At 32.7% G+C, this 24,863-nt stretch overlaps 3 protein-coding genes across 4 annotated transcripts; 1 reads left to right on the top strand and 2 right to left on the bottom strand.

Annotated features, from left to right (window-relative positions):
* Positions 1–1,585: 1,585 nt before the first annotated feature.
* On the bottom strand, positions 1,586–3,122 carry LOC107482456 (50S ribosomal protein L11, chloroplastic). Its single transcript, XM_016102950.3, has 4 exons — positions 2,859–3,122; positions 2,622–2,794; positions 2,482–2,545; positions 1,586–1,964 (listed from the first exon to the last, which is right to left on the bottom strand). The coding sequence occupies exons 1-4, from the start codon at positions 3,055–3,057 to the stop codon at positions 1,756–1,758; spliced, it is 645 nt and encodes a 214-aa protein (XP_015958436.1). The 5' UTR covers positions 3,058–3,122; the 3' UTR covers positions 1,586–1,755.
* A 2,450-nt stretch (positions 3,123–5,572) lies between these two features.
* On the top strand, positions 5,573–10,411 carry LOC107482455 (beta-carotene isomerase D27, chloroplastic). The gene is made up of 6 exons (XM_016102949.3): positions 5,573–6,107; positions 8,079–8,171; positions 9,107–9,168; positions 9,775–9,881; positions 9,992–10,087; positions 10,170–10,411. The coding sequence occupies exons 1-6, from the start codon at positions 5,694–5,696 to the stop codon at positions 10,217–10,219; spliced, it is 822 nt and encodes a 273-aa protein (XP_015958435.1). The 5' UTR covers positions 5,573–5,693; the 3' UTR covers positions 10,220–10,411.
* An 807-nt stretch (positions 10,412–11,218) lies between these two features.
* Positions 11,219–23,826, bottom strand: LOC107482460 (methionine aminopeptidase 2B). Of its 2 annotated transcripts, none has more exons than XM_016102955.3 (12): positions 23,687–23,826; positions 23,447–23,589; positions 22,422–22,458; positions 22,228–22,335; positions 19,492–19,591; positions 18,594–18,739; positions 18,423–18,514; positions 18,232–18,326; positions 13,516–13,612; positions 12,208–12,351; positions 11,906–12,123; positions 11,219–11,714 (listed from the first exon to the last, which is right to left on the bottom strand). In XM_016102955.3, the coding sequence occupies exons 2-12, from the start codon at positions 23,571–23,573 to the stop codon at positions 11,604–11,606; spliced, it is 1,275 nt and encodes a 424-aa protein (XP_015958441.1). In that variant the 5' UTR covers positions 23,574–23,589; positions 23,687–23,826; the 3' UTR covers positions 11,219–11,603. The 2 variants fall into 2 exon arrangements, with proteins under 2 accessions (XP_015958441.1, XP_015958439.1); XM_016102953.3 differs by having other exon boundaries at positions 23,447–23,582.
* Positions 23,827–24,863: the final 1,037 nt, after the last annotated feature.

Here is a 24,863-nt window from a genome sequence, read left to right as displayed (position 1 = left end):
TCAAGGTGATGTGACAGAGGAATTCCCTATTGGTATATGATTATTGGTATAGGATTACACCAGGGATCATCCTTAAGTCCATACATTTTCACATTAGTCTTAGAAGTACTCACAGAGCACATCCAGAGCCTGTGCCATGGTGCATGCTTTTTGCCGATGATATCGTCCTTATGGGAGAGTCAAGGGAAGACCTAAATAAGAAGTTGGAGTTATGGAGAGAAGCTCTAGAAGTGTATGGTCTGCGCATAAGCCGTAGCAAGACGGAATATATGGAATGTAAGTTTAGTCTGAGAAGGGAAAATTCCAATATAGAGGTGAAAATTGGAGAGAACACCCTACGAAAAGTTAAAAGTTTTAAGTATCTTGGGTGCATCATACAGGATAATGGAGAGATTGAACATGATGTAAATCATAGGATCCAAGCAGTGTTGGTCAAAATGGCGGAGTGCATCTGGTTTTATATGCGACAAAAAAGTGCCTTTAAAACTTAAAGGTAAATTCTATCGCACCGCTATAAGACCGACTATGCTTTATGGTACGGAGTGTTGGACGGCTATAGGTGCTGTATGGTACGGAGTGTTGGGCGGCTAAAGGGGAGCACGAACATAAGCTGAGTGTGGCAGAGATGAAGATGTTGAGATGGATGAGTGGTCATAAGCGATTGGATAAAATAAGGAATGAAGATATAAGGGAGAGAGTTGGAGTAGCACCTATTGTGGAAAAGATGGTTGAATCGCGTGTCAGGTGGTTTGGACATGTGAGAAGAAGACCGATAGAACATCCAGTCAGGAGGGTGGATGAGATGGAAGATGGACAAAGGGCGAAAGGCAGAGGAAGACCTAAGAAGACCATCCATGAGGTGGTCAAACGAGATCTACATGTAAACGGTCTCTCTGTAGACATGATACATGACAGAACACAATGGCGTCGTTTGATTCATGTAGCCGACCCCACTTAGTGGGACAAGGCTTTGTTGTTGTTGTTGTTTGTAGTAACTAAAACAACTAAAACCCAGCAAGTAGACTACTTACCTTTCCTCTTGTAACTAAACCAAATCTGTTTCTATTAAGCTGAATAAAAATAAGAATGAAATAGTAAGATGAATGTAATGAAAAAACATAAATAGTGTATATATTAATAAGAAAACATATAGAAAATAGAGAAGACAACTGCAAAATTATATAGGGGTGAAAGGCTTTATTTTATAGATAATAAAGAAGGCAATAAGGAAACCTTAAGAGTCTATTTAAATTATCGTTTTTATTTTCATTGTTTCTGCTATTAGGATTTTTTTTGGAAGAACAAGAAAGATAAAACAATGAAAATAATAATGAATTAAAATATTAAAAATGTGTAGGCATCATACACATACATGTAAAAGGCATGAATATACACATTTTTGTCAAATATCTATTGCTATCCAAATTAGAGATTGTTTTGAGAATACTTTTACATGGTTTTCACCGAACTATTCATGACCAAGACACATTCACATCCTCGGATTCTTCAAACAGATGAGAATGAGATCTTTGGCATCAAATCATTTTCAATCAAACTCAGCTCAATACAAGTATCATGCCAGTGATTGACGAAAGCTTTTCCAAATTTAACTATATAACGAGGGCATACATTTAAGTAATACAAAATAATAAAAACCAGTTGATGTTTTCTTTGTTGTTCTCGAAGAAAGAAAGAAAGACAGTGTACAGGAACAACCTAAGCATTCTCAAACTCTTAGCCAAAAATAAGATCTTATTACACAAGTTCCTTTTTCTTGGGTTCAAGAACAGGAGGATCAACATCAATTCCCATATTTGCTGCAGTGCCTGCTATTATTCTCATAGCAGATTCGATAGTCGAGCAATTCAAGTCTGGCAACTTTTCAGTAGCAATTGCTCGCAATTGGTCAATCGTGATCTTACCTACTTTTTGCATCTGCGGGTCTTTCGAACCCTTTTCCACTCCTATAAAATCAATTCAGACATTCAAAAGCAAGGACACAGATCTCATCAGAAGAATGATAATCTTGTAAAAACCAGAGAAACATATCTGTATCTGCAGTAATTTGTTCATGGTAGAACATAGATAGACAATTTTCTCAAAAATTGAACTTCAGTTGGCAACCGAGAGCTAGCATATTACCCTTACAATCACTTTCCAATCTAGCTTGTATAAGAAATTGAAATTCCAAACAAATGGCACCCATAAAAATTCATGCTTCCTGACCCTTCAAAATTCAAATGCAATCTCAAACATTATTATGAATACCTAACGTATATAATCTATCACTTAATTTTCAGATGGTCACTAATCAAATTTAGTGAAATGACAGCATCCCACCATTTAGCTTACTCGAATAATGCTTAATTCGCAATTTAAGATTACATTTTCAAATTTAAGAAAGAAAAATTTCTGAAACAGAACATCAAGCATAACATCAAACACCTTGGAGGCAAAAAAAGAAGAAGAAAAAAAACATACCGGCAGCCTTAAGTAGTAGAACCGAAGCAGGTGGAGTCTTCAATATGAAAGTAAAGCTCTTATCCTGGAGAAGGAAAATGAAAAACATTAATGTCAAAGAAAAAAGAAGGGGGATGGAAATGAAAGAGTAAAGAGCTTACATCAAATACTGTGATTTCGACAGGAATGACATAACCGGCCTTGTCGGCAGTCCTGGCATTGTAATCCTTACAAAAAGCCATAATGTTGACACCCTTTGAACCGAGAGCCGGTCCAACCGGAGGAGCAGGAGTGGCTTTCCCAGCTTCCAGAGCCAACTTTATGATTCCCACAACTGCAACACCCAAAGCATGAGTGAATTCTGGTTAGAGGAAATGAAAGTGAAGGTAGTATGTTACCTTTCTTGGCTTTGCCACCGGGCTTAGGGGGAGCCATGGCAATGACATTGAAGCGTCTTCTATGTGGAAGAGGGCTTTTGGTTTTAGTGAACCGGAGAGAGATGTTGGTTTGGGGGGTTAGGGAAAATTTGACGGGAACAGAAAAGAGAGAAGAAGAAGAAGAACAGAGTGAAGAGGGGGTGAAGAGGGTTAAAGCCATTGGCAGAGTTGAAGCTGCTATCCCTCAGGTTTGGATAAAAAGCCCCTATCCTTTTGTTTTAACTTCGATACCTCAATCCATTCGTAAATCTTCAAAATTGAAAAGCCGAACCCGTTTGCGCCTTCTGTGTAAATAATAATAATAATAATAATAATAATTCACATAATTAAACCCACATTCATCTAATTTTACACAAATTACCCACAATAAAAAACGTAACATGAATTACCTCAATCACATCTATATGTAAATTGAATAAATTAGACTAGATTTAGTTCTCTATATAAATCAATTGGTTCGATTTATATATATTTGCATATTGTTCTAGTAAATCTAATCATTTTGTTTAGATTTACTAGGACAACATATAAATATGCATAAATCGAAATAAGGTGATTAAATTTATATGGTACAGACATAAATCCAACCGGTATATTTCAATTTACAATATGTAATTTGAGAAAAATAATTAAAATACTATATCAACAAAATTATCATTTAATTTATGAAATTAAGTATAAAAATTATTTCTTTAAAATATTGATATACTATATATAATACACATACATTATAATTTTTTAAATAAATATTTTATTTATGGGTATAAGTAATTTGTAACATATTTATCAAATTTTTTTTTTACATATTCCGTTTACTATGTAAACAAATTAAGATTGCTTATATTTCGTTTACACCGTAAACGAGATAAGACACGATTTTATTTGGTATTATCTCGTTTGCAAATGAGATAATAAAATTTTAAAAAAATACACATAATGAGATAAATTTATAATTATATCGTTTATACCGTAAATGAGATATATGAAGTTATAAATATAAAATATAATTTTAATAAATATAAAAATATAATTTTTTAAAATAATGAAATAATATTAATAATTTAATTTATATCAATTTAAAAAATAAAAATTGATATACTTTGTTACCATTTAGATCGACTTTAATTAAATGATATCTCATTTATATTTTAAAATTTAAATTAATAACTTTTTTAAGTTTTTTTGTACTGAACTATTTAAAATAGATGGTTTCAAACAACAGTAGAGATAGGCGGTTAATTTTAAATTACTAGCTTACACATAAAAAATCACAAGATTTTAGAAAAAGACAAATAAATTTAGGTAAAAGTAGTTGTTTAAAACTCTTCATTTAAAACTAGCTCATTATATTTCTATAAACCAATACATTTAATTTTTAATTATATATGTTCAAATAAAATTTATCAAAATTTTTAATTTTTTTATTATTTTTAATTCTTTTTTAATACTAATTTAAAATGTGTTGATTTTTATAAAAATAATATGTTAGTTTCAAATGAACAATTTTAAATCACATCGATATTTTTAGAAATTAGTAATTTTTTGTTCGTGTAAGTTACTAATCTAAAATAATATTCAAAATTTTAAACTTAACTAAACAAAAAAAAATTGAATACGAAGAGAATTTAGTGCAACCATAAATACAGAGAATCGAAGAAGATAAAAACAGTATATGAGCACTATATAGTTATTGATAATTATTTAAATTATCAAATGAGTAAAAAATTATAATTATTAAAAACGTTACATGAATATCTCCTATCACCTCTCTATGTAGTAGATTTAGCTTTTTAGGTAAATCTAATTACCTTGTTTCGAATCATGCATGCCTGCTATCCTAGTAAATCTAATAATGCTGTTTAGATTTACTAGGATAACCTGCATGTAAGCATAAATCGAAACAGCAAACAGGGTTTGGCTACACAGTACATCTTAAGGACATTGTGTTTGACAACTCCTTGATCACTGCATTCGTAAAGTGGTAGCGTCTGGAAACTCACACTTTTCACCTGTCATAGAATGAGTGTATCATCACTCTGCAAAATATTGCGAACCACCTTAGATTACACACAGATGGAGAGTCAGTAAATAGGTGCCTGCGTGACTTCCAGACTTGACACCAACTACATAGAAATACGTGAAAGAGCTCCTAAATGCCAGACCACCGTTCTAGCGCAACATAATACCCCTTCCAATGATTGATCCTTTTATATATGTTTGATTTTTGTCCTATCATATCTAGTTTACAGTAAAAACAAGATATGCATAACCCGCCTTTTCGAACGTATCACGTTTATTAACATGATATATTGAGGTGTGTGCGTGTCTTATCTCGTTTACCGTATAAACAAGATACGTCTATATTTATTTTGTTTACAGGTGCATTGTACAAATACGTAAATACTCTAAAAAATGCGTATATATGTGATGCATAATTATAATATTTATTTTATTTATTTAAAAAAATCTATTTATACATGATTTTTTTTATTATTTTTTATGTGCACATCATATTTTTTTTTTATATATTCTTTTCCTTACACTGTATCAGAACGAACACTATGTAATCTATTCTTTTACATTAAAGTGTTGCCACTAATAAATATGGTAGTAGATAAGGTCCATCCAATCAAAATTTATTTTCAATATATGAATAAGGGAACATGTGGCTTATAGGCTTCAAAGTCATCATATCCGGACACTCATATGAATCAAAATATTTTGCGCTGAAAATTGGATTCCTTATTGGCGATGCTATTACACATTAATTATTCCATCAAAAAGCTGTAATCATTGATGGTGGTTCTGAGCTTCCAAGTTGTGCTTCCAACCCCTTCACCACAACAGCAGCACCGCAGAACTGTAAGAAATGGCAATGGCGGCAACAGGAATAACGTCACGTGGTGTGGGATAGCGGAACCTTCCGGTGAGCCTGCTCCTTTGGGACAGAAGACGCGTTACAATGACAGCATGTTGGAGAAGGCGTTCATGACTCTGTTTGCAAGAAAGATGGAGAAGTTCGCAGAACCTGTGAAAGAGAAGAAGAAGAAGGAGGAGAAGGAGAAGAAGGGTTTGTGGGATTGGGGTTATGACTACGAGAGTTTCGTGAATGTGTCGAAGAGGGTCATGGAGCGTAGGTCACGTGCTCAGCAGCAGGAAGTTGTTAGAGAAGTTCTCTTGTCCATGCTTCCTCCAGGTGCGCCTGCTCAGGTTCGCAATTAATTAATCACAAACTCTTGAGGCAGTAACTTTTAACATGAAAACTCAGTTACAGTTAATTTTTATATGAAGTCGACGGTGAAAATTCAGGTGAAGTCAACTTCACGTGAAATTGATATATGAGAGACGTTAGATGAAAATTTAGTCAAATCAGTCAAATCATCTAACGTCTCTCAAATATCAACTTCACAAGTCGACTGCACCTGAGTTTCTACCGAAGTTGATAGTTGAGACTTGAGAGCTGTTAAATGATGGGACTGATTTGATAAATTTTCATTAGACAACTCTCAGTTGTAAACTTTAGGTAAAGTTGATTGCACCTCTTGATCAATTTTTAGTATTTTCTTGTCATCATTTGATTAGTATAAATACTAAATTATTTTTAATGGTGGAAAGTCGACTTCACGTGAAGTAAGTTGATAGCTGAGAACCGTTAGATGAAAATTTGGTTAAACCAGTCAAATCATCTAACGGCTTTTAACTATCAACTTCACGTGAAGTCAAGTCGACTGCACCTGAGTTTTCACCATTTTTAATATATAATTTTTGTTAATTTATGTGTATATGAAAAAATTATAAGTACAAACTATATTGATTTATCTGCATAAAATTCTGATAAATATAAATATAAATTATATGTTTTTGTGTGTAAAATGTTTGAAAATATGAATGCAAATTATTACTGAATAAGTGTTAGCTAAAAATGATAATATTTGCTGATAATGTAGTATTGTTCAATTAATTTTTTTTTATACCATTTATTTTTTTTTCTAGACGTGTTCTGAATTTTTTTTCTACCTTCTCTTTGCTAGTGATGATTTACTTAGAAAAGCACATGGGAATTAATGTTTATGGATTAAAAAAGTTTCATAAATTTCACCAACAAAAGTTTGACTAACTTCTTAAAAAATTCATGAAGTTTTCAACAGGTGTAATTATTTTTCTAGCCATTCTAATTATTTTATTTATTTATTATGATTAGAACCGTGTGCAAGATATGATTAAAACAATAAATTCTTAAAGTAACAAGTTAAAGAAATTTACTCAGAAGTAGTGTATTTATGTGTTAGCATCATATTTTGGTGATGGTATATAGCACAAGTGGAGAAAAATGGCTGAAATGGAGTAAGCTGCCTAATTTGTCACTACGCATACTCTGTAACTCTGTTCTGAATTCAAGTTCTACTCTGCTTCGTGTGTCAGAATTAGAACGGAAACACGATAATAATAAGTTCTATATTGAAAGAGAAACTCTTGCGGGCAAGTAATTTTTTAACATTATTTAACCAGTATAAATACTAAATTATTTTTAACAAATAAATTTTATTAATTTATGTGTACAAAATCTGAAAAAAATAGATGCAAACTATATTGATTCATGTGTGTAAAACTCTAGTAAATATATGTGCAAACTATATGTTTTTTGTGTGCAAAACGTCTGTAAAAATGAGTATAAATTATTGTTAGCTAAATACTGGACAAAAATGATAATATTTACCGATCATATAGCATTGCTCTTAGTAAGAATTGAAAGTGACAAATATGTGTAAACTAGAGGGTGTAATTTATTTGTGTTAGCACCATACTTGTGATGCTATATAGTAAAAGTGGGAAATCATAGATGCCTAATAAGTTTTGTGTGTGTTGCTTTGTTAAGTCGCCTTTTTTTTTTGGTATTAAGACGGGGCTAAATAACCCAAAAAAGACCTAAACACAAATTAAACGGGTAAAAAAAATTCCTTTTTTATCATCAAAAAGGATGCTTACAATTTCTCTAGGAGGTGTATTCCAAAAGTGTAATCCTGGTTCTAACTCTAAGCATTTGTGCGCAAGGCAATCGACACCGCTATTGCCTTCTCTATAAATATTTACAAAACAAATATTCCAATCTTTAACTCTCCAAGCATTGATGTTTCTAATCATACTATTTGTTATGTCGCCTTATTTGTGTTGTTTCTGCAGTTCAGGAAACTGTTTCCACCAACAAAATGGGCTGCAGAGTTTAATGCTGCATTGACAGTGCCTTTCTTCCATTGGTTAGTTGGGCCTTCTGAGGTAATTTAGTTACTAAATCCTACTTCATCGTTTAATAATCGGGTCATGCTATAAGCTATATTCCCCAAGGTTCTAGAATTTTATAGTAATCTCAAGATATGCATAGGCTAGGCTCGAGTTTCTATTCAATGAAATGAACCATGAGGATTGAGGCCTTGCACTTTACTTTAATAGTTTTGCTTTTCTTGAATGTTAGATTAGTTACAAGTGATTGTTTCTATGCATGTGTTCGTTTTCACTGCCAAATGCATCATCTCATGTTTCTGTTGCAAGAACAGATGTTGTAAGGAAAGAAAGTAAAAATATGAACATTCTTGCATTTTCTTTTAGTAGAGCTTTTGGAAATTGGAATCTTATATTATTATGAAACTAACATGTTCTGATTCGGTTGAATCAATTTCAAGTTATTCCTAAAACTCCTTGCTAATTCACAAGGAATAGTTTTCAGTTGTTGATGAATCCTCTCGAGTGCAGAGTACATGTAATGTTTGTCAAGAATTAAAAAAAAAAAGTAGTATTGTATGTTCTTCCAATGATTCTGCTATAGTGAATAACTAACTAATTTTATCCTAACAGTTTAATATTGTGCCTTCCCATTTTTTGGATGTTTGTAGAATAAATTACCATTTGTATCCGTGAAAAATACAAACGCGTATCCATATAAGAATAAAATGACAATTGTACCACGGAAGATAGTTTCTGTGTGCCAATAATACCTTAACAGACCAATTATACCAACGTCCGGGTACTTATAATTGTCGTTTTATTCTTATATGAGTACATTTATCAACATCTGTATCTTTTATGGGTACAAATAGTAATTTATTCGATGTTTGTATAGTGTTGAGTTTTATTAATCTATAATCTATGTATTCTTTTATATTTTCTGCTATGACGGAGTTGTCATTAATATTTAGATACTTGAGATGTACTAGGTTGTGGAAGTAGAGGTAAATGGGGTGAAGCAAAAAAGTGGCGTCCATATAAAGAAATGCAGGTAGATTTTATGGCTATGATATTGGAAATTGAATGTGTGCATAACTTCTATCTGCTTCCATCCATGCATGTAGGTATTAGTTGGTAAATTGAATGATAGCTGAAATGTTAAAGTTCGCAACAATTTTGTAAAGAGAAAATATACCGAACTAATTTTTTGGTCAATATTAGTCCTTTAAAAGGAGGAAAAGGCAAATAAGTTTATAATTTTTTAATTCGAAGATACATAAGTTTTTGACTAATTAAAAATACAAAAACGTCACTAACTTTTAAAATATAAGATATTTAAGTCCTTTCGTCCAAAATATAAGAACAAATCGATTCTTCGGAGGAATTTAAATGTCTCGTGTTTTAGAAAATGAGAGACGTTTTTGTATTTTTAATTAGTCGAGCACTTATTTATCTTCGAGATAAAAAACCAGAGACCTATTTATCGTTCATTCTAGAATTTAAGTTTATAATTTAGAATTTAAAGTTAAGGATTTATGATTTTGCATCTAGAATTTAAGATAATCAAAATAATTTTAAAAAAGGTTGACTATTCCTTAATATTTACTCTTTTATAAATTTGTGTATCTTCTTGTCTTAATACTTTTTCACCTCAAAGGTACTTGGAGAACAGTGGCTGTGTGGGAATGTGCGTCAATATGTGCAAGATTCCTACCCAAGATTTTTTCACTAACGAATTCGGACTTCCATTGACAATGATTCCGAGTATGTTCTCTTGTCTTTGATCATGATTCATTGGACAAAATTTCTTATTATGATAAGGTCCACATACAATTAATTTATTGTTAACATGCTTTTCCTAAATTTAATCTCAGATTTTGAAGATATGAGTTGTGATATGGTGTACGGCCAAGCCCCACCCCCATTTGAAGAGGACCCAGTTTCAAAACAACCTTGTTATGCAGAAATCTGTAAGCATGTTCCTCTGGTTCAATGGACCAAATTATTTTCATATTTTTAATAGCAATTTTTTTTTTTTTTATGAACTTGCAGGTTCTATTTCAACTCCAAGTTCCAGTGTGTGTCCTAAACTACAATCTTGAGTAGGCACTCCATTGAGATTTAGCATTCATTTTACTTATAGAATATAATGACCCGACTGATTTTCCTTTATTATTAGATGTGGTATAGAATTTATAAAATCTAGGTTTCATATATCATTTAATATAATAAACAAAAGTACATTTTGTATATAATAAAATAAAAGTGCAAGTTCCAAATAAAAAAATTAGACAAATTGATTTCTATTTTTTTTTATAATATTAGATAAATTAATATCCAATAAAATACGCACAGAATGTAGTTTATTATCTTCTAAAATTTTACACAATTTCGTTTCTCAAGAAACGATGACATTATCAAAGCAGTCTAATCGTTAGTCTCTATTCTTTATCCAATCACTGTTTGACCCCATACTATATTTTAGAAAAATTAAAAACCAATTTATTACTTTATAGAAATATTAGAAATTAATTTATCTTTTTTGTTTAATTAAAAACTAATTTATTTAATCATCATTTATCAAAATAATTTGACTTTTAAAAATAACCAAATTAGACTCTAAACTTACAAATAGGAAATATCCATTCGCTCCCTAATTTAACAATCGTTATCTAACATTAAACGTTATAATGCCAACATAATATCGCCAATAGTAAAATAACATAGTTAAAACTTTAATATGTTTAAATTGACGTGCGAAATTAGTTAAAAAACCAATTAATAAAACTGAGTTTAATTAACTAATCTAAATCACATATTTGATCATGCTAACGTCTTAGCTATGTCATCTTACCATTGAAAATGCCAAGTTAATACTTTAATGTTTTTATGTTAGCATTGTATTAACAAATAACAATAGTTAAATTAGGACAAAAGATTCACAATCGTAAATTTATAGACTAATTTGGTTATTTTCAAAAGTCAAGGACTACTTTTTTTCCCAATAAAATGAAAACTCTTGATGAGTGTCGAAAAATTTCGGAGAATCAATGGGGCATTACTTCATTATCTTTATGATAAGTTAGAAAGACAATCAGGTATGAACACAAGGTCATTTGATTTCAGAGACAGAAAGAGAGACAATTCTCTGCCCCAAAAACAGAAAACACGTCTCCAACGCTGTCTCTTTATTTAACTCTCAAGACAATCCAAATGCAACCTAAATAAGTCGAATGGTCATCTTTTCAACCTTAACAAGATCTATGGAATAAGAAGATCTATGGAATAAGATACTAACACGAACCAGAAAATATGCCCAATGATGAAGTGACTACCGTCAAATCGAAAGACGTGTGTCAGTATAGAACAGTACGGTTGATGTTACAGGAAGAAGAGTTGTTTTTTTAATAAAAAATATTAAAAAAAAAAAACAGTACAATATCTATAGATATATAATAATATTAATCAAACCACTTTATATCCAAGTCAGTAGTCATCGCCCTTAGATATAACTTCTTTGCATGTTGGACGGAGAAGGATTGTATGTTCAAACTGTGATACATAGCTTCCTTTCACATCACAAAGAGGGGGGTAGGGCTGCATTAAGACCAGTTAAGATATCACAAATCAATCATTGTGAACCTAAATAAGCTTAATGCTAATATAGAACACAGCAATCACCGCAACAAACGCAACACTCATTCAACATTTAATTTGACAAAAAATATATCAACAAATTCACATACAAAATTTCTATTCTAGGTGGCTGATTAGTGTAACATACATACCTGAACAATGCCAGCGTCACACAGGTTCTTCAACGCCATTAAGTATTTAGTCTCCCCAAGGCGATCTAAATACCTTCTACAAAAGGCTAAAGTAGAGAAGTTTTTGTTAATAGTGGCCAATAATTGCTTAGCCCTAGGCAACCTAAGAGGTATATGACCAACGTCAAAATTTTTCATGTAGTGGCTGCACTCCAGGTCTTCGCGCACATATCCTTTTCCTGAATATAAATTCAAAACCATTTCCATCATGATTTATTTCAAGCCATTTGCAACAGATATCTTACAACAGAAGAAACTATTACCTGTAGATCCAAAGGTTTCAATAGCGAAAAATTCACCCTCTTCCATTTTAGTCTGCTCTCCTCCTTTCACTATGGGAACAGATTTTCCTGCATGTATTTGGTAGCGTCCTATGCTATGTCCATTCAGATTCCGTATACTCTTAACTGCAATAACATTCTCGTTAAAGTATACCTCGCAGCAGATAAGATGCATAATATTGAAAAATGTTGGCAACTGATTATAACTGCCCCTTTGGCCTGGGCCCTTGTAAGCTTTCACATAAAGGAAATATTTCTCAACATTAAACATGATGCGTAAGGAATACAGAGAAAATTAATGCCATGAAGCTATAAAAAGGAACACTCGGCCATTTTAACTTCTCTTAAACTCATGTCTCAGCAAAATGAAGGCATCAATAATCAAGCAAAATGAATGTAACACTGTTATGTATATGATTAAAAGCACACACAGCATTGGGTAAACAAACCCAGGAGAATTGGAGGGGAAGAACAGCAGAAGTGGATGACCAAGCTCCTAGGATACAATTTTGAGGTAAGATACAAGGAAGGAGGGAAGAATAGAGTGTTGGGTGCCCTTTCCCAGAAGTTCCAGCTCTCTTCTTTATCAGTGGCCAGTGGAGTGGAGTGGGATAAGTTAGAAGACGAAGTGCAGAGGGATGAGAAATTGTGCGACGTAGTTCAGATCTAACGAAAGGGAGAAGAGGTTCCAGTGGGGTTTGAATTGAAAAATAGAAGGTTGTTATACAAAGGAAGGCTGGGAAATCCCAAAAATTCAAAATGGATTCCTAAGTTACTACAGGAATTTCATGACAGAGAGCCAGCCTCACTCCTAGTTCTGTTATATTCTCTCACTCTGATGCCTACCTCCTCCTTCCCAGTTCCCACCCCCATCTCAAAATTAAAAAAAAAAAAAAAAAGAGGATACTTCTCCTCTCATCTCATCAGCAATATCCAGGTATGTAACAAATAGTAGTGAAACCTAATCATAGATAAGGAAATAATTGGATATTAATAGCTACTTCAAAACTAATCCTAAGAGATTATTTGGTATGTCAAGATATGATAGAGATATTATAGAATACTCTATGTATTTCTAACAAGTAAAAAGTTACTCATGGTTGAATTTATAGGGATAGGAAGATCAACCATGAACCACAAAATAAATGCTCCTACCATAAAGTTCCCCATTACATCTAAAACAGAAAATTGTAAATAATCTACTTTTTCCAAGCTAAAATTCAATTTATCTAGATCAGAAAAATAAAATAAATATGAAAAGAGAGAGGAATAACAACAGTAGTTTCATACCTTGATACACCTTCCCATTAATCTCAACCTCGTAGGACTCCATGACCTCTTGAATTGCAGCACCAATATCACAAAGGCGCACATCAACTCCAGCTTCCTGCATAGTAAGGTAAAACATCTTGTAAGATTATAACACAGCCTCATTGGTGTAAACCCAGAACAAAAAACCAAAAGAATCAAGAAGAACATATGTAGTGGTTCATTAGTTTCCCATCAACAAAATCTTTATCTAAACATTCTCATTGTTGAGTACCCGACAAGTAGAATGAGGGAAAAGAAGAGAGAAGAGGGGAAAAATAGTTCTCTTGCCTTTTATTTACAGCAAAAGAATGAAAGAGAGATTTGAAAATAAAAGTAGAGTGGGACTTACTGATGCAACAAATAGGACAGCTGGAAATGTTAGTGGGGAGGGCATGAGTGTGGGATGATTCTGTTATAGGAGAGTTGAAAATGCATACAAGAGAGGTGACGGGAATTAAAAGAGGTAAGGAAGAATTTAGACAAGGAAGGACTGGTAACCTCTGATGCTGCCTTGCGCTCTACTTTTCTGCATTTTGTTCTTCCATTAATACACTCAGAGAGGCTGGAATCCTGTCACCCTGATATCTTTCAGCCTCTCTGCTTTCTTCATTCTTTCGTCTACTCTCTCCACTTCTACTCCAACATTCTCTGTTCTTATTCTGCTGCATCTACATAGTCTTAATATTTATGGTATTAAAGCCACGTTGTCTGCGGCACGGGAAGGGCTACCTATAGGCTGGATTACGGTGAGTATTGAATACTAATAGACAATAGCAGAGTGGCTACAGCTAGGTCAATGTTGATAGAGTGAGGCCACTGTGGACAGCAGGCCTCTAGGGCTGGTGTATTGTTAAGGACTTGGGTATTATGGGAAGTCCTATATTGAGTAGTATAGGATGCTCTATACTGTATTTAAAAAGAGTGATTCTTCCCCCCTTAAGAGCTAGCTTTTAAGGTGTGGTTCCCTACAAGACTAATATGTACTCATATAGACACATTAGAAACAATTAAGATAATTCACTGTTCATACATGTTCATATGATTATCTTGTACATAATCCTACAATATCTGTTATATTAAGATTAGATTAGATATTGACCCAAAGCTGAAGATTAGATAAGATACTAAATACCAAGTTCAAGTGATTCCTTTCATGCATTGCATAATCATATGCAACAATGGTAAGAGTATCTTTCTCCCAAGCAATTCACTCAAATTTTCAAGTCTGTATGTAGAGAAACCATAAAAAGTGGACGCCACAGGTACCCATTGTTCATTGCTGAAACTTTCTTTTGCTAACAGACATCACCACTCCTATTACCCCATATTTATCTCCATGTCATTATTTGGCAAAGTCTAGTCATGGATTTTAGCCAACATTCGCCATAGTTCTCTGGGGCCAACAACCGGCAATTGCTTTTGAGCATGATTTTCTACTAATGGCATCCCCATTGCAGTTGCCTACCTTTAGGCAGCCTATCCTCAACAGATCCAATGTGAAACAGCGATGAGTGCTTCAGCACCATCACCACTCTGTGAATGATGCTACAACCACGTTGCACTTTCTAATGATTGATCAGCACACAACCCCAAATTGCATAAGATATCCATCCCTATATATTAATTGCTAATTATTATTAAACTTAGTTTACAAATTATTGTTGACACTCAAATTCGTGATTATTGATGTTTAAACTTTGAAGGAGGAATCTTAACAGGGGAGAGTGGAGAATAAGGCCCCATTCCCCGCCCCGCTCTCACTTATAATTCCCCGTAGACAGATGAGCACCTGCAGATATCCATGGGGCAACCAGTAATTATAAAAATTCTTGAAGTTTTAGTACCACAGTATGACTTATAGTGATCTAAGTCATCTAACAATTAGTGTAATACAAGTTTTATATATAGTAAGGATAAATAGAAATCCAAATCATACACTACAAATTTAGTAGTTTTATGTCAAATTTTTAGTAATTTTATATATCTGGTCCACATGAATACAGGTACCAGGGAGATAAACATGACCCATGCCCATGGTATATCTTCCTTTGTTTAATCCTGTCCCCACTAACCCAACACCTTTGACATCAAGACTAGGATACTTCACTCCTCTAGTATTTTCTCATGTACATCGTGTTTCCAATTCGTGATTTCCTAGGATAAATTAATATAGAAATCCTATCATCTTCAAAGGTTAAAGCTTTTGTTCGCACTGATGTTCTTAATCAAATAAACACTAATGACATGCTTCAGAAGCACAGACCTCTAATGGCTTTGTCATCTAAATTGCACATAATGGGTGGTTTAAATTCTATCACGAGATCTCTCGGATCATACATTTTGGTATATTCAGTGAATCCAGGTACGGCCTATGGATCAATACCAGTTTCTTCCTCCAAAGTTCAGAAAAAAATGTCTTATCTAAAGAAGCAAAGATTCTGTGGCAGAACTTAACTTTTGTAGTGATTTGGTGTACTTGGTTGGAAAGGAAAGGAACGATAAGGATTTTAATGATTCCTTTTCTATTATTGATTTTATCTCAGGATTACCTTTTTCATTTCTCTCTGGTGTAAATCTAATGTGAAAAGGAATTACCTGGCATGGCTACGCAGTTTATCCCTTAGGGTATGTTTTGTAAGTGGGACAGAAAATGAATACAGAGAATAAAGTACAAAAAAATGTGTTTCGAGTTGGAAGCAGGTAACCATCGCAATCTGTCCCAAGACACAAGTTTTCTGTATTTTCTGTCCTTCCAAAAAGTAGAGAAAAAGGGGACATAAATTTTCTATCTTTCTGTTTTTAACTTTTCATATTTGTAGCCTGTCTCAACTAGCAAACACTAGCTTAGAGTGTTAAATGTTAATCATGTCCTTTTGCATGTAATATGAGGATGCCCCATCCCCTTTTTTAATACTCTTTTTCTTTGTAAAAATTCTTCTTTTCATATCCAGAGCAATCAATAAAAAAATAAATCATCAAATTTGTTAAATAAAAACTAATGCGAAGTCCCAGGAGAAACCCTACATTCATCAAAAGTACCTAACAGTGAAATCCACAAGTTAACCATAAACCACTCAAAAACCAAATGTACAGCCGATCCTAAACTAGCACTACACACTTTTGAAGAGAGGGAAATTTTTTTTGTCTTTTTTTATATCATTTAAGAATTAGAATGTCAATACAAAAATGGTTCTAGATCTACTTTCAGCTTTTAATTACTTTGTAAGTTCCTACCGTTTCACCAAATTTGTAATTAGAACTTGCATTTTTAAACTTTCTAAGACCCCACTAACAGTGGATTTATATGTATATATATTATACAGACATATATGTATATACATATTTATATTTAAAAAAGAAAAGACAATTATTCTTTAGAAGATTTGCTCCTATTATGATATAGCATGAATTGTAGTGTATGATAGCAGCAAATATTCTAACAATATTTCATCTTTCTTTTTTTAACAACTGTTAGAAAGAAATTGAAAAAAAAATTATCCATTATTCTAGTAGTGAAACCTACAAAATATTCAAAATGGGATGATGAGCAAGGAAGAAACTTTGCAATGGGAAGGGTTATGTAGATGAGCTTGCCAATTTATGTAGACAAAAAAGGAAAGGCACATAAATGGTACATAATTAAACTTCAGATTACAAACTTCCAAACTTGCAAGTTTGTTGGGTTGCAATTAATGCCATGACTGCACCAGTGCCAAAAGGCTTTTGGGCTTTTGGCCACATATGGTTAAGTCTTTTCAATGCAATAATCTTCCAATCAAATTAAGGTTAAACCAAAGAGATTGAGCAACAAGTGAAATGTGAATATTTCTCACTTGTATCTTCCTAGATAACAGTAAACATCCTAACAATACAATTAAAACTAATAGCATCATTTGACCCATTTAATCAACAGGCACATTTCCCAAAATGAATTTTACCTAGAACTGTGACATGTTATTCTATTGTCACCTTATTAAAAAAAAAACTCAGCTCAGTCTTTCAGTACAACACTATTAAAAGACATTATAAAGTACTCTATCTTGAAACACTTATATGTATTTCCTAAAACCATTACTCTGTCTTTCATTGATATGAAAGAGATTGATACTTATATTTCATGTTATGAAACACAAATAAAAGTGTTCTAAGATAGTGACCATTGAATCCATCTCAACTAGATCTTGCATTAGACCCCTGTTAGGATCCTTGATATTGATATCAGAAAAATGTAATTGATTTCAATTGGCAATATCATTTTACCTAACCCACACAATATGTAAGAGAGTATACAGGGGGAGTTGCAGATAAGTAGGACGTGGTAAATGCATGGGTAAGGGGTTTGGTAATTAGCCTTGCAGTCTAGGCATGGCTAGACAAGCGAAAAAATATCTTGAATAGAAAAGGTGGTTAGAACTATTTATGAAAGGGCGGTGGTACAAGGGAGGTGTCTCAAATGGTAAGGACCTGGGAGTGCAGTTGGATCCCTCAAATACCTAGCAACCATATCTTTCACCATTATGTTTCACTTTCTTGTTTATCTAATATTAGATTTTTGTCAATGAAGCCAAACAAGATCACTTATTAATGGAATTTCAAATTTAGTGGAACAATTAGTCTCATAAATGTCTTAATGCTTCTCTCCTGACATGGATGAAAACAACTTGCCGAAAGGTTGAGCATCTTCCTAGGAAATACCTTAATACCAGTATTGGTTGCTTCACGTGAGGCTTCAAGCAGAGGGTCAAACATCGGGTTGAATGCCACGGTAAAAGCACAATCAACAATATATCCTACAGACAAAAACTCATTATTAATGGCACTTAACAATTACTGAAGTTAACTTATTTAGAAGTATTAAGATGATATACAATCATTTTGGGTATTACCGTCTACATGGGTGCCAAAATCCAACTTCATTACATCATCATACTGAAGCACAGTCTTGTCTCCTGAATTTGGGGTCCAATGAGCTGCAACCCTAGAGAACAAAGAAATTTGTTGGAAGATGATTCCGTGATCTAAAAAAAATAAAGAATAAAAAGAGAGCATACTATTACCAATTCAAAGAGCATCCTGTGGGGAATGCAATGCCTGCTTGCAGGCCATCCTCTGATATTAGCTTCCGAACAGTATTCTCCAATGTTTCACACAAGTCAGTCATCAGCATTCCAGGCTTTAAAATGCTTCTTATATATTTGCGAACCTAGTTAGACATAGAGAAAGCATATGTAATAAGCTAATGTATAACACAAAGTCAAGATCCTATTACCAAGCACAAAATGCAATTTCACCCTGCTCTTCATTCGAATATAGACAAAGTGATGAGACAAACACGGCTAGAAAAATAACATCCTCTTGTGTTGACATGTAATGAAGGCTAGAGGAATAAGATGCAAAGAAAATTAATTTTTTTGACATTCAATTGTAGAAAAAAGAAGGGCAGCCCAGCCCAGTGCACGACACAGCTACCAATCACTGCCCCCAAGGCCCACCTTTTTCATCCGAACTAGAAAGAGAAGAGAAAGAAACTTTTTATTTGTAGTATTGTACTATTGTAGCTAGTATATTGTAATATTTTTACACTTTGTAAAATAAGTTATTTTATTTACATTGAGCCCAAATCTCTCTTGAAAGGTCCTCCTAGATCAAAATCCACACTTAATGTTCTCCCCAAGTTCTCAAGTGTGAAAATAGAGGGGCATGCATAAATGGAAAAAGAATAAACTACCATTTTCCGTTTTCAGCAACTGCTACAAAAGAATCCTGAGAATATTTAAAACATATGAAAATCTAAACAAAACATAAAAACCATTAATTTTCATTCACTTCACATACCCCAATTCAAATCCTCCTCCCTATCAAAAGAAGTTAAACTACACTAACATACAATTTTTGCATAAAAAAGTAGCCATCAAAACTAAGAGTTAATGCTGAAATTCAAAACAAAATTGAAACCTGACGATGAACTTCTGCTGCTCGACGAACCGAATTATAGATTGGTTTCTCAAGGCGCTCCAGCTCTCTCTTCTCCTCTGATGTAGTTCTCCATAGGTTACTGGCATAACAGTAACCATCATATCAGCTAAAACATACGGATATTTGAAAATTCACAATAATGAGGTCAACAAAATGAGGTATCAAGAAAGGACAGAAATAAAAATACCCAGGTCAGTGGCGACAATAAAATGATATGCAAGTAGTAGCTGTTTTTACCCTTGCAAATGTTTCATCAATGGACTTCTCCATTTGCCAGGAAGCCCACAAACATCACTTGTGTAAAAATGAATTTGACAAAAGAGACAATATCATCTGAGCTCTAGTAATATCTTTACGTAAAATGTTTCTTTCTTTCATTTGGCTTCATTCAGATTTGAAATGGGTCCTAGAAGCTTGTACATGGATTCATGGTTGAGCAACTAAGGATAATCCGTTACTGGTTTGTATTTCCCTGATTTTATTTGTCCACTATCCATTAACATGACATAAGCAACTTATGTCTTCTCTAATACTCTTATATTACAGATGTTTACCCATAATAATATGTTAGGAACTTGGGTATGAGTAGTATGGGATGTTTAATGTTGTACTTAAAGGAGAATGGTTCTTCCCCCATAAAAGCTATTTAAGGTGTGGTTCCACAATATCCTTAGGTATTTAGCATAATAAAAATAATCTAATTGTTCCCGAATTGACCAAAGAAGGTGCTTGGGCAACCCTTTTATTAAGTAACTTCTAGGTTTGAGCTAAACGAAACCAGTTCTAAGAATAAAGACAAATAAGCTACGAAACCAAGACCTACGTATTCAAGTCAAAGTAATTAATGACATAATGCAACATGGAAAAGCCACATCCAAAAATGCCATAGCAACACAGCAACCACTAAAAGGAAGATAGCTGATATTGGGGAAAAATAAACCAAAATAATCTAAAAATTTGAAAAGGAAAATAGTGCAAATAATGTTCCCAAAAGTTGTAAAAACTTCTTTATGACAATAAACAAGACTAGGGAGTCAAACAATTGATTTAACCCAAAAAAAATAAAATTAAATCAATAAGAGAAATAAAATAATTAGCAAGCATAACCAAATAGTGCAGGCCAAATCAAAGAAGTTGCATGAATATCAGATTATATGGAATGGAGCTAAGTAGAAACCAGTGTGAAACAGAATCTGGGAAATAAAGCACAAAACCAATAGCAGGAGCTGTTTCTAAAAAAGGGAAAGAAAACACAACACAAGCCTGTTGAAAACAGAGATTGGAGGTGTGTGACCCACAGGCCAAAGCTTCCCTTTGAGTGTAAGTAAGAAACAGAGAGCACTTAGCATCAAAATGGTGAATGTGACCATGTCATGGATGAGGCTGGTTGAGGTGAAAGAGTCGGAAATAGTTCATTATCAGTCATAGCCATGGTGCAAAATATTGACTATTGACGACCTGAAGATTGAAAACCTGAACAGAGACCTTGAAGTTTTGCCTAACAAGATGATGTCAGGTAGGTGCCAGATGTGTATAAGATAGGTTGTGATATATTAGGTAAAACTATTAAATGAGATTTAGATGTTAACAGTTTATGTGCTAAGATGATTTATGACAGAAAACTATCGCATCACCAAATCAATACAGTGAACCCACCTAGTGAGATATGTCCTAGTTGTTTTATGATATATAATGCAGTAATACTAGGGAGCCACCTTTTTGCGGTCAATATCAGTCAAGTTTTTAAAAATTATTGGTTATCTTAAATTCTAGACCTTAAATCATAAACCTTTAACTCTAAATTCTAAATTATAAACCCTAAATCCTCCAATAAATGAGAATTTTTAGAATTAAAAAAGAAAAGTTGGCTAATGTTGGCTAACTAAAAGTTGATTCCCTATAATTTCTCTACATATGAGTATACTAATATATTTTACACTAAATATCTCTTCTATAACATTATAAAACCAGAATGTAATTTACAATTTAAAACTATTAAAATTTAATATCAATAGATTAGTTAAAGCATGTCATGTTATTTAAAATCCATTGTTTATATGTTTGTTTTTCTTAAAATAATAAAATAGAATTATTAAGACATAACAAGATATAAAATTATTCAAACTTAAAGATATTAAAAATTAATATAAAATCAAGTTTCTTGTTCATATGTTAGAAAGTATATACACGGCTTCCATGACAACAGCATGAAAATGTAATTGGCACAATGTCAACAGATTGTGCAAGCTTCCACCATTTCCCTTCTTCAAAACCTGAATTTTTTATTTTTTCCGAAATAGTAAACAAAATTAAACCAGTTAAACTGGTCAAAACTGCCTGGTTTGCAAGGTTTCACAAGTTCATTGATCTAAAACCACTTATTAACATGTTGATTCATATGGTTCACATGGACTATTCTAAGAACAATTCCACTTAAAAACCAACCAACCAAATTTAGTTTTTTAAAATAGTGGTTTTCTTTGGTTATTTCTGATACTGAGCTATGCTAATAAATATGGTTGCGCTGCTTTTGTATTTTAAATCAAGTTGATGAGACATGTAAGATTATTCAGATAAGATGCTTCCTCTGTAATGGCATTTCATTCTTTCTCACTTTTAAAATTAACCCCAAAAATATAACATATAAAAGAAAGGAATCAAAGTCAAAAATAGATAAACCACATGCTCAAATTCAAAAATTTGCCATTAACTTACTCGTCTTTGTACTGCTGAATTTCACCTTCAGGAAAATCTCCAGATGGGAAAAGTTCAAGAACAGGAATTGATGGCGGATCAGACTGCTGAAGGATCTCTTTTTTTTTCCTGTAAAAAGAAAGAAAACAACCATTCTTGAGAAGAAGTTATTAATGATTAGGAGAATATTCACTCATGCCAATTTAAGTCCTCACTTGCTTTTGGATTTCTTCTTTTTTTTCTTCGAAGTTTCTGTCAAAACAAAAACGTATGTTCAATGATCGATACAACTCAATGTATGGAAGGCCAACTAAATGAAAATTGTTGTTTGCATATGCCTAAGTCCTAAATGAAAACGGTGAAAGTGTGAAACACGTTGCATCTAGTGAGACCATAGTAATATTATTTTTAATTATGAATGTTGCTTTGATTATTTAGTTGTTCCTTCATTCACATGATGTTGTTATTTCAGCCTGCCTTAGATATGTTAAAATAATAAATGTTGTGATTCACATACAAGTAAATGTGAGGAAAGGTTGCTGTATCTCCTCTGCAATGTGAAAAATGCTCATGATGAATGATTGAAAGCTTAAAGGTTACTTGATAAGCCATGATTTGTTTTCCTTCCAACCTACTCAATCCAAAACTTTGCACTATGGAGGAAAGTTTAGGGTTCCTCTAGTTGTACTGGATTCAAAGTGTTATTTACTTAAACAACAATTCAACTTTCTAATTGATGTATTAATAATTTATTTAAGATAGCCAGTCCAACTAATTAAGTCCATTAATTAAAAAAACTTAACCATATACTGATTGTTTCAAAGCAATGTTAGGGGATAGCTATAAAGAAAAGCAATAGAGTACCAAGATATCATGATGTGTGTGCCACATGATGCAAGTGGAACTGCAGTGACATAGGTGTATCTTGAGCATCTCTTTTATGTTATGTATGTATATGTTACATTAGGTGCTTTAAGATACAATATTATATTACAAGAACAATCACCATCTGGAAACAGAACTTTCAATTGCAATTTGAAATAGAAAATTCATATCGATAGATTTTACCATTCAAAAGATCTCGCAAGAGTGAATAAGTTAAAATAAATAAATAAATTGAATTTACTGACAGAACGGACAAATAGGAACTTGTATAATGTTTTAACTCGCCAATGCCAATTTCATAAGAAGGATATTGGAAATTGTGCATAACAGATTCAAAGAACAACATCATCATTACCTTTTGTTTCTTCTCCCTCTTTTTGTGATGATGGAGGAAGCTCACCATCCCCTTCTCCACTATTTTCAGGTTCTAGAGCTTCTTTTTCCTCGAGTGTAGTGTTTGGATGAGAAATTACCTCCGCCATAGCTAAGACCTGTATACTTTGACAGACTCATATGGTGTCTTTAAATAAAACTCAAGAATAACAAATCAAATGCAAATCAAACACGATTAGAGATAGAAAGAGAGATGGAGTACCACGATCGTGGACAAAGAGAGCCGCACCGTTAACGGCAAACTAGAGCCGTAGAGGGAGGGTGAGGTGCCCGACAAAGAAGAAGAGCAATTGATAAAGGTTTAGGGTTTATTCTTTGGTTTAATTTTGATATCAAAACAAGTGGGGATGCAAGTACCATCCATCAAACCAGTTTTTATATACAAAAACCGGATTTTACATGCAAAAACCAGCTTTTTATTTTTAAAGTTAATTTAAAATCGATTTAATAATTTTGTAATTGGTTAATAACTGATTTTATCATTTTAAACCGGTTTGGTTATTAACTTAAACTAAATTTCTAGAATGAACATTACTCATATTATCCAGAATAACCATCCGGATACACGGATAATAAACATTTCATGTCATAAAACCACTCATCTCAAAAATTTAAACTAATTTTGGGATCCACCAAAGATCGAATTCTTGACCATTTGGATCTAAAACTCTAATACCATATTATAAACCCATTAATCCCAAAAATATAACCTAACATGATAATGTAACACTAATGGTTATATCTCTAAGCTTAAACTATTGACTCTCTATATTTTTTTTTTTATTAACTTTAACTATATACACCCTATCGGCGCAACTATACATGTTAGATGGATCTCATTGATTATGCATGGCTATCAAGTATCAATTCAAAAGTGAGTGACTTAACTGGATGCATCCCAATTATACTTTCTTGGATTTACTATAGATTCCCGAAGTATTCTTAGGATAGGGATGAGATTAATCTTTGTTGGTTATAAGATGTGGTTTTTTTGTTTACAATGCTTTTTTGTTAGTAGGTGTTATTTTCTTGGAGAATTCTAACAAGGTGAAAGAATATCAAAGTATCTAAAAGATAAGGATCTTTATGTAATTTTTTTTTATTTAGGGTTTATTTGATATTAAATTAATTTAAAATTAAAGTATATTTTTTTACTCATTTGTATATGTGACACAATCACATTTCACTCTTTTAATTGCCAAAATGACCATTCTATTCTCCACACAAATAAATTTTTATTATATCTAATTTATTATCCAATTTTTTTATTTTTTTGACAAATTCAATTGTAAATTAAAATTCATTACATGTGAATTATAATTAAAATAGCCCCTTTCATGTATTAATGACACACAATTTTATAATTTAAATAGTACCTT

Source organism: Arachis duranensis, chromosome 4, assembly GCF_000817695.3.
Source record: "Arachis duranensis cultivar V14167 chromosome 4, aradu.V14167.gnm2.J7QH, whole genome shotgun sequence".
Taxonomy (NCBI): Eukaryota; Viridiplantae; Streptophyta; class Magnoliopsida; order Fabales; family Fabaceae; genus Arachis; species Arachis duranensis.
This window is presented reverse-complemented; position numbering and strand designations above follow the sequence as displayed.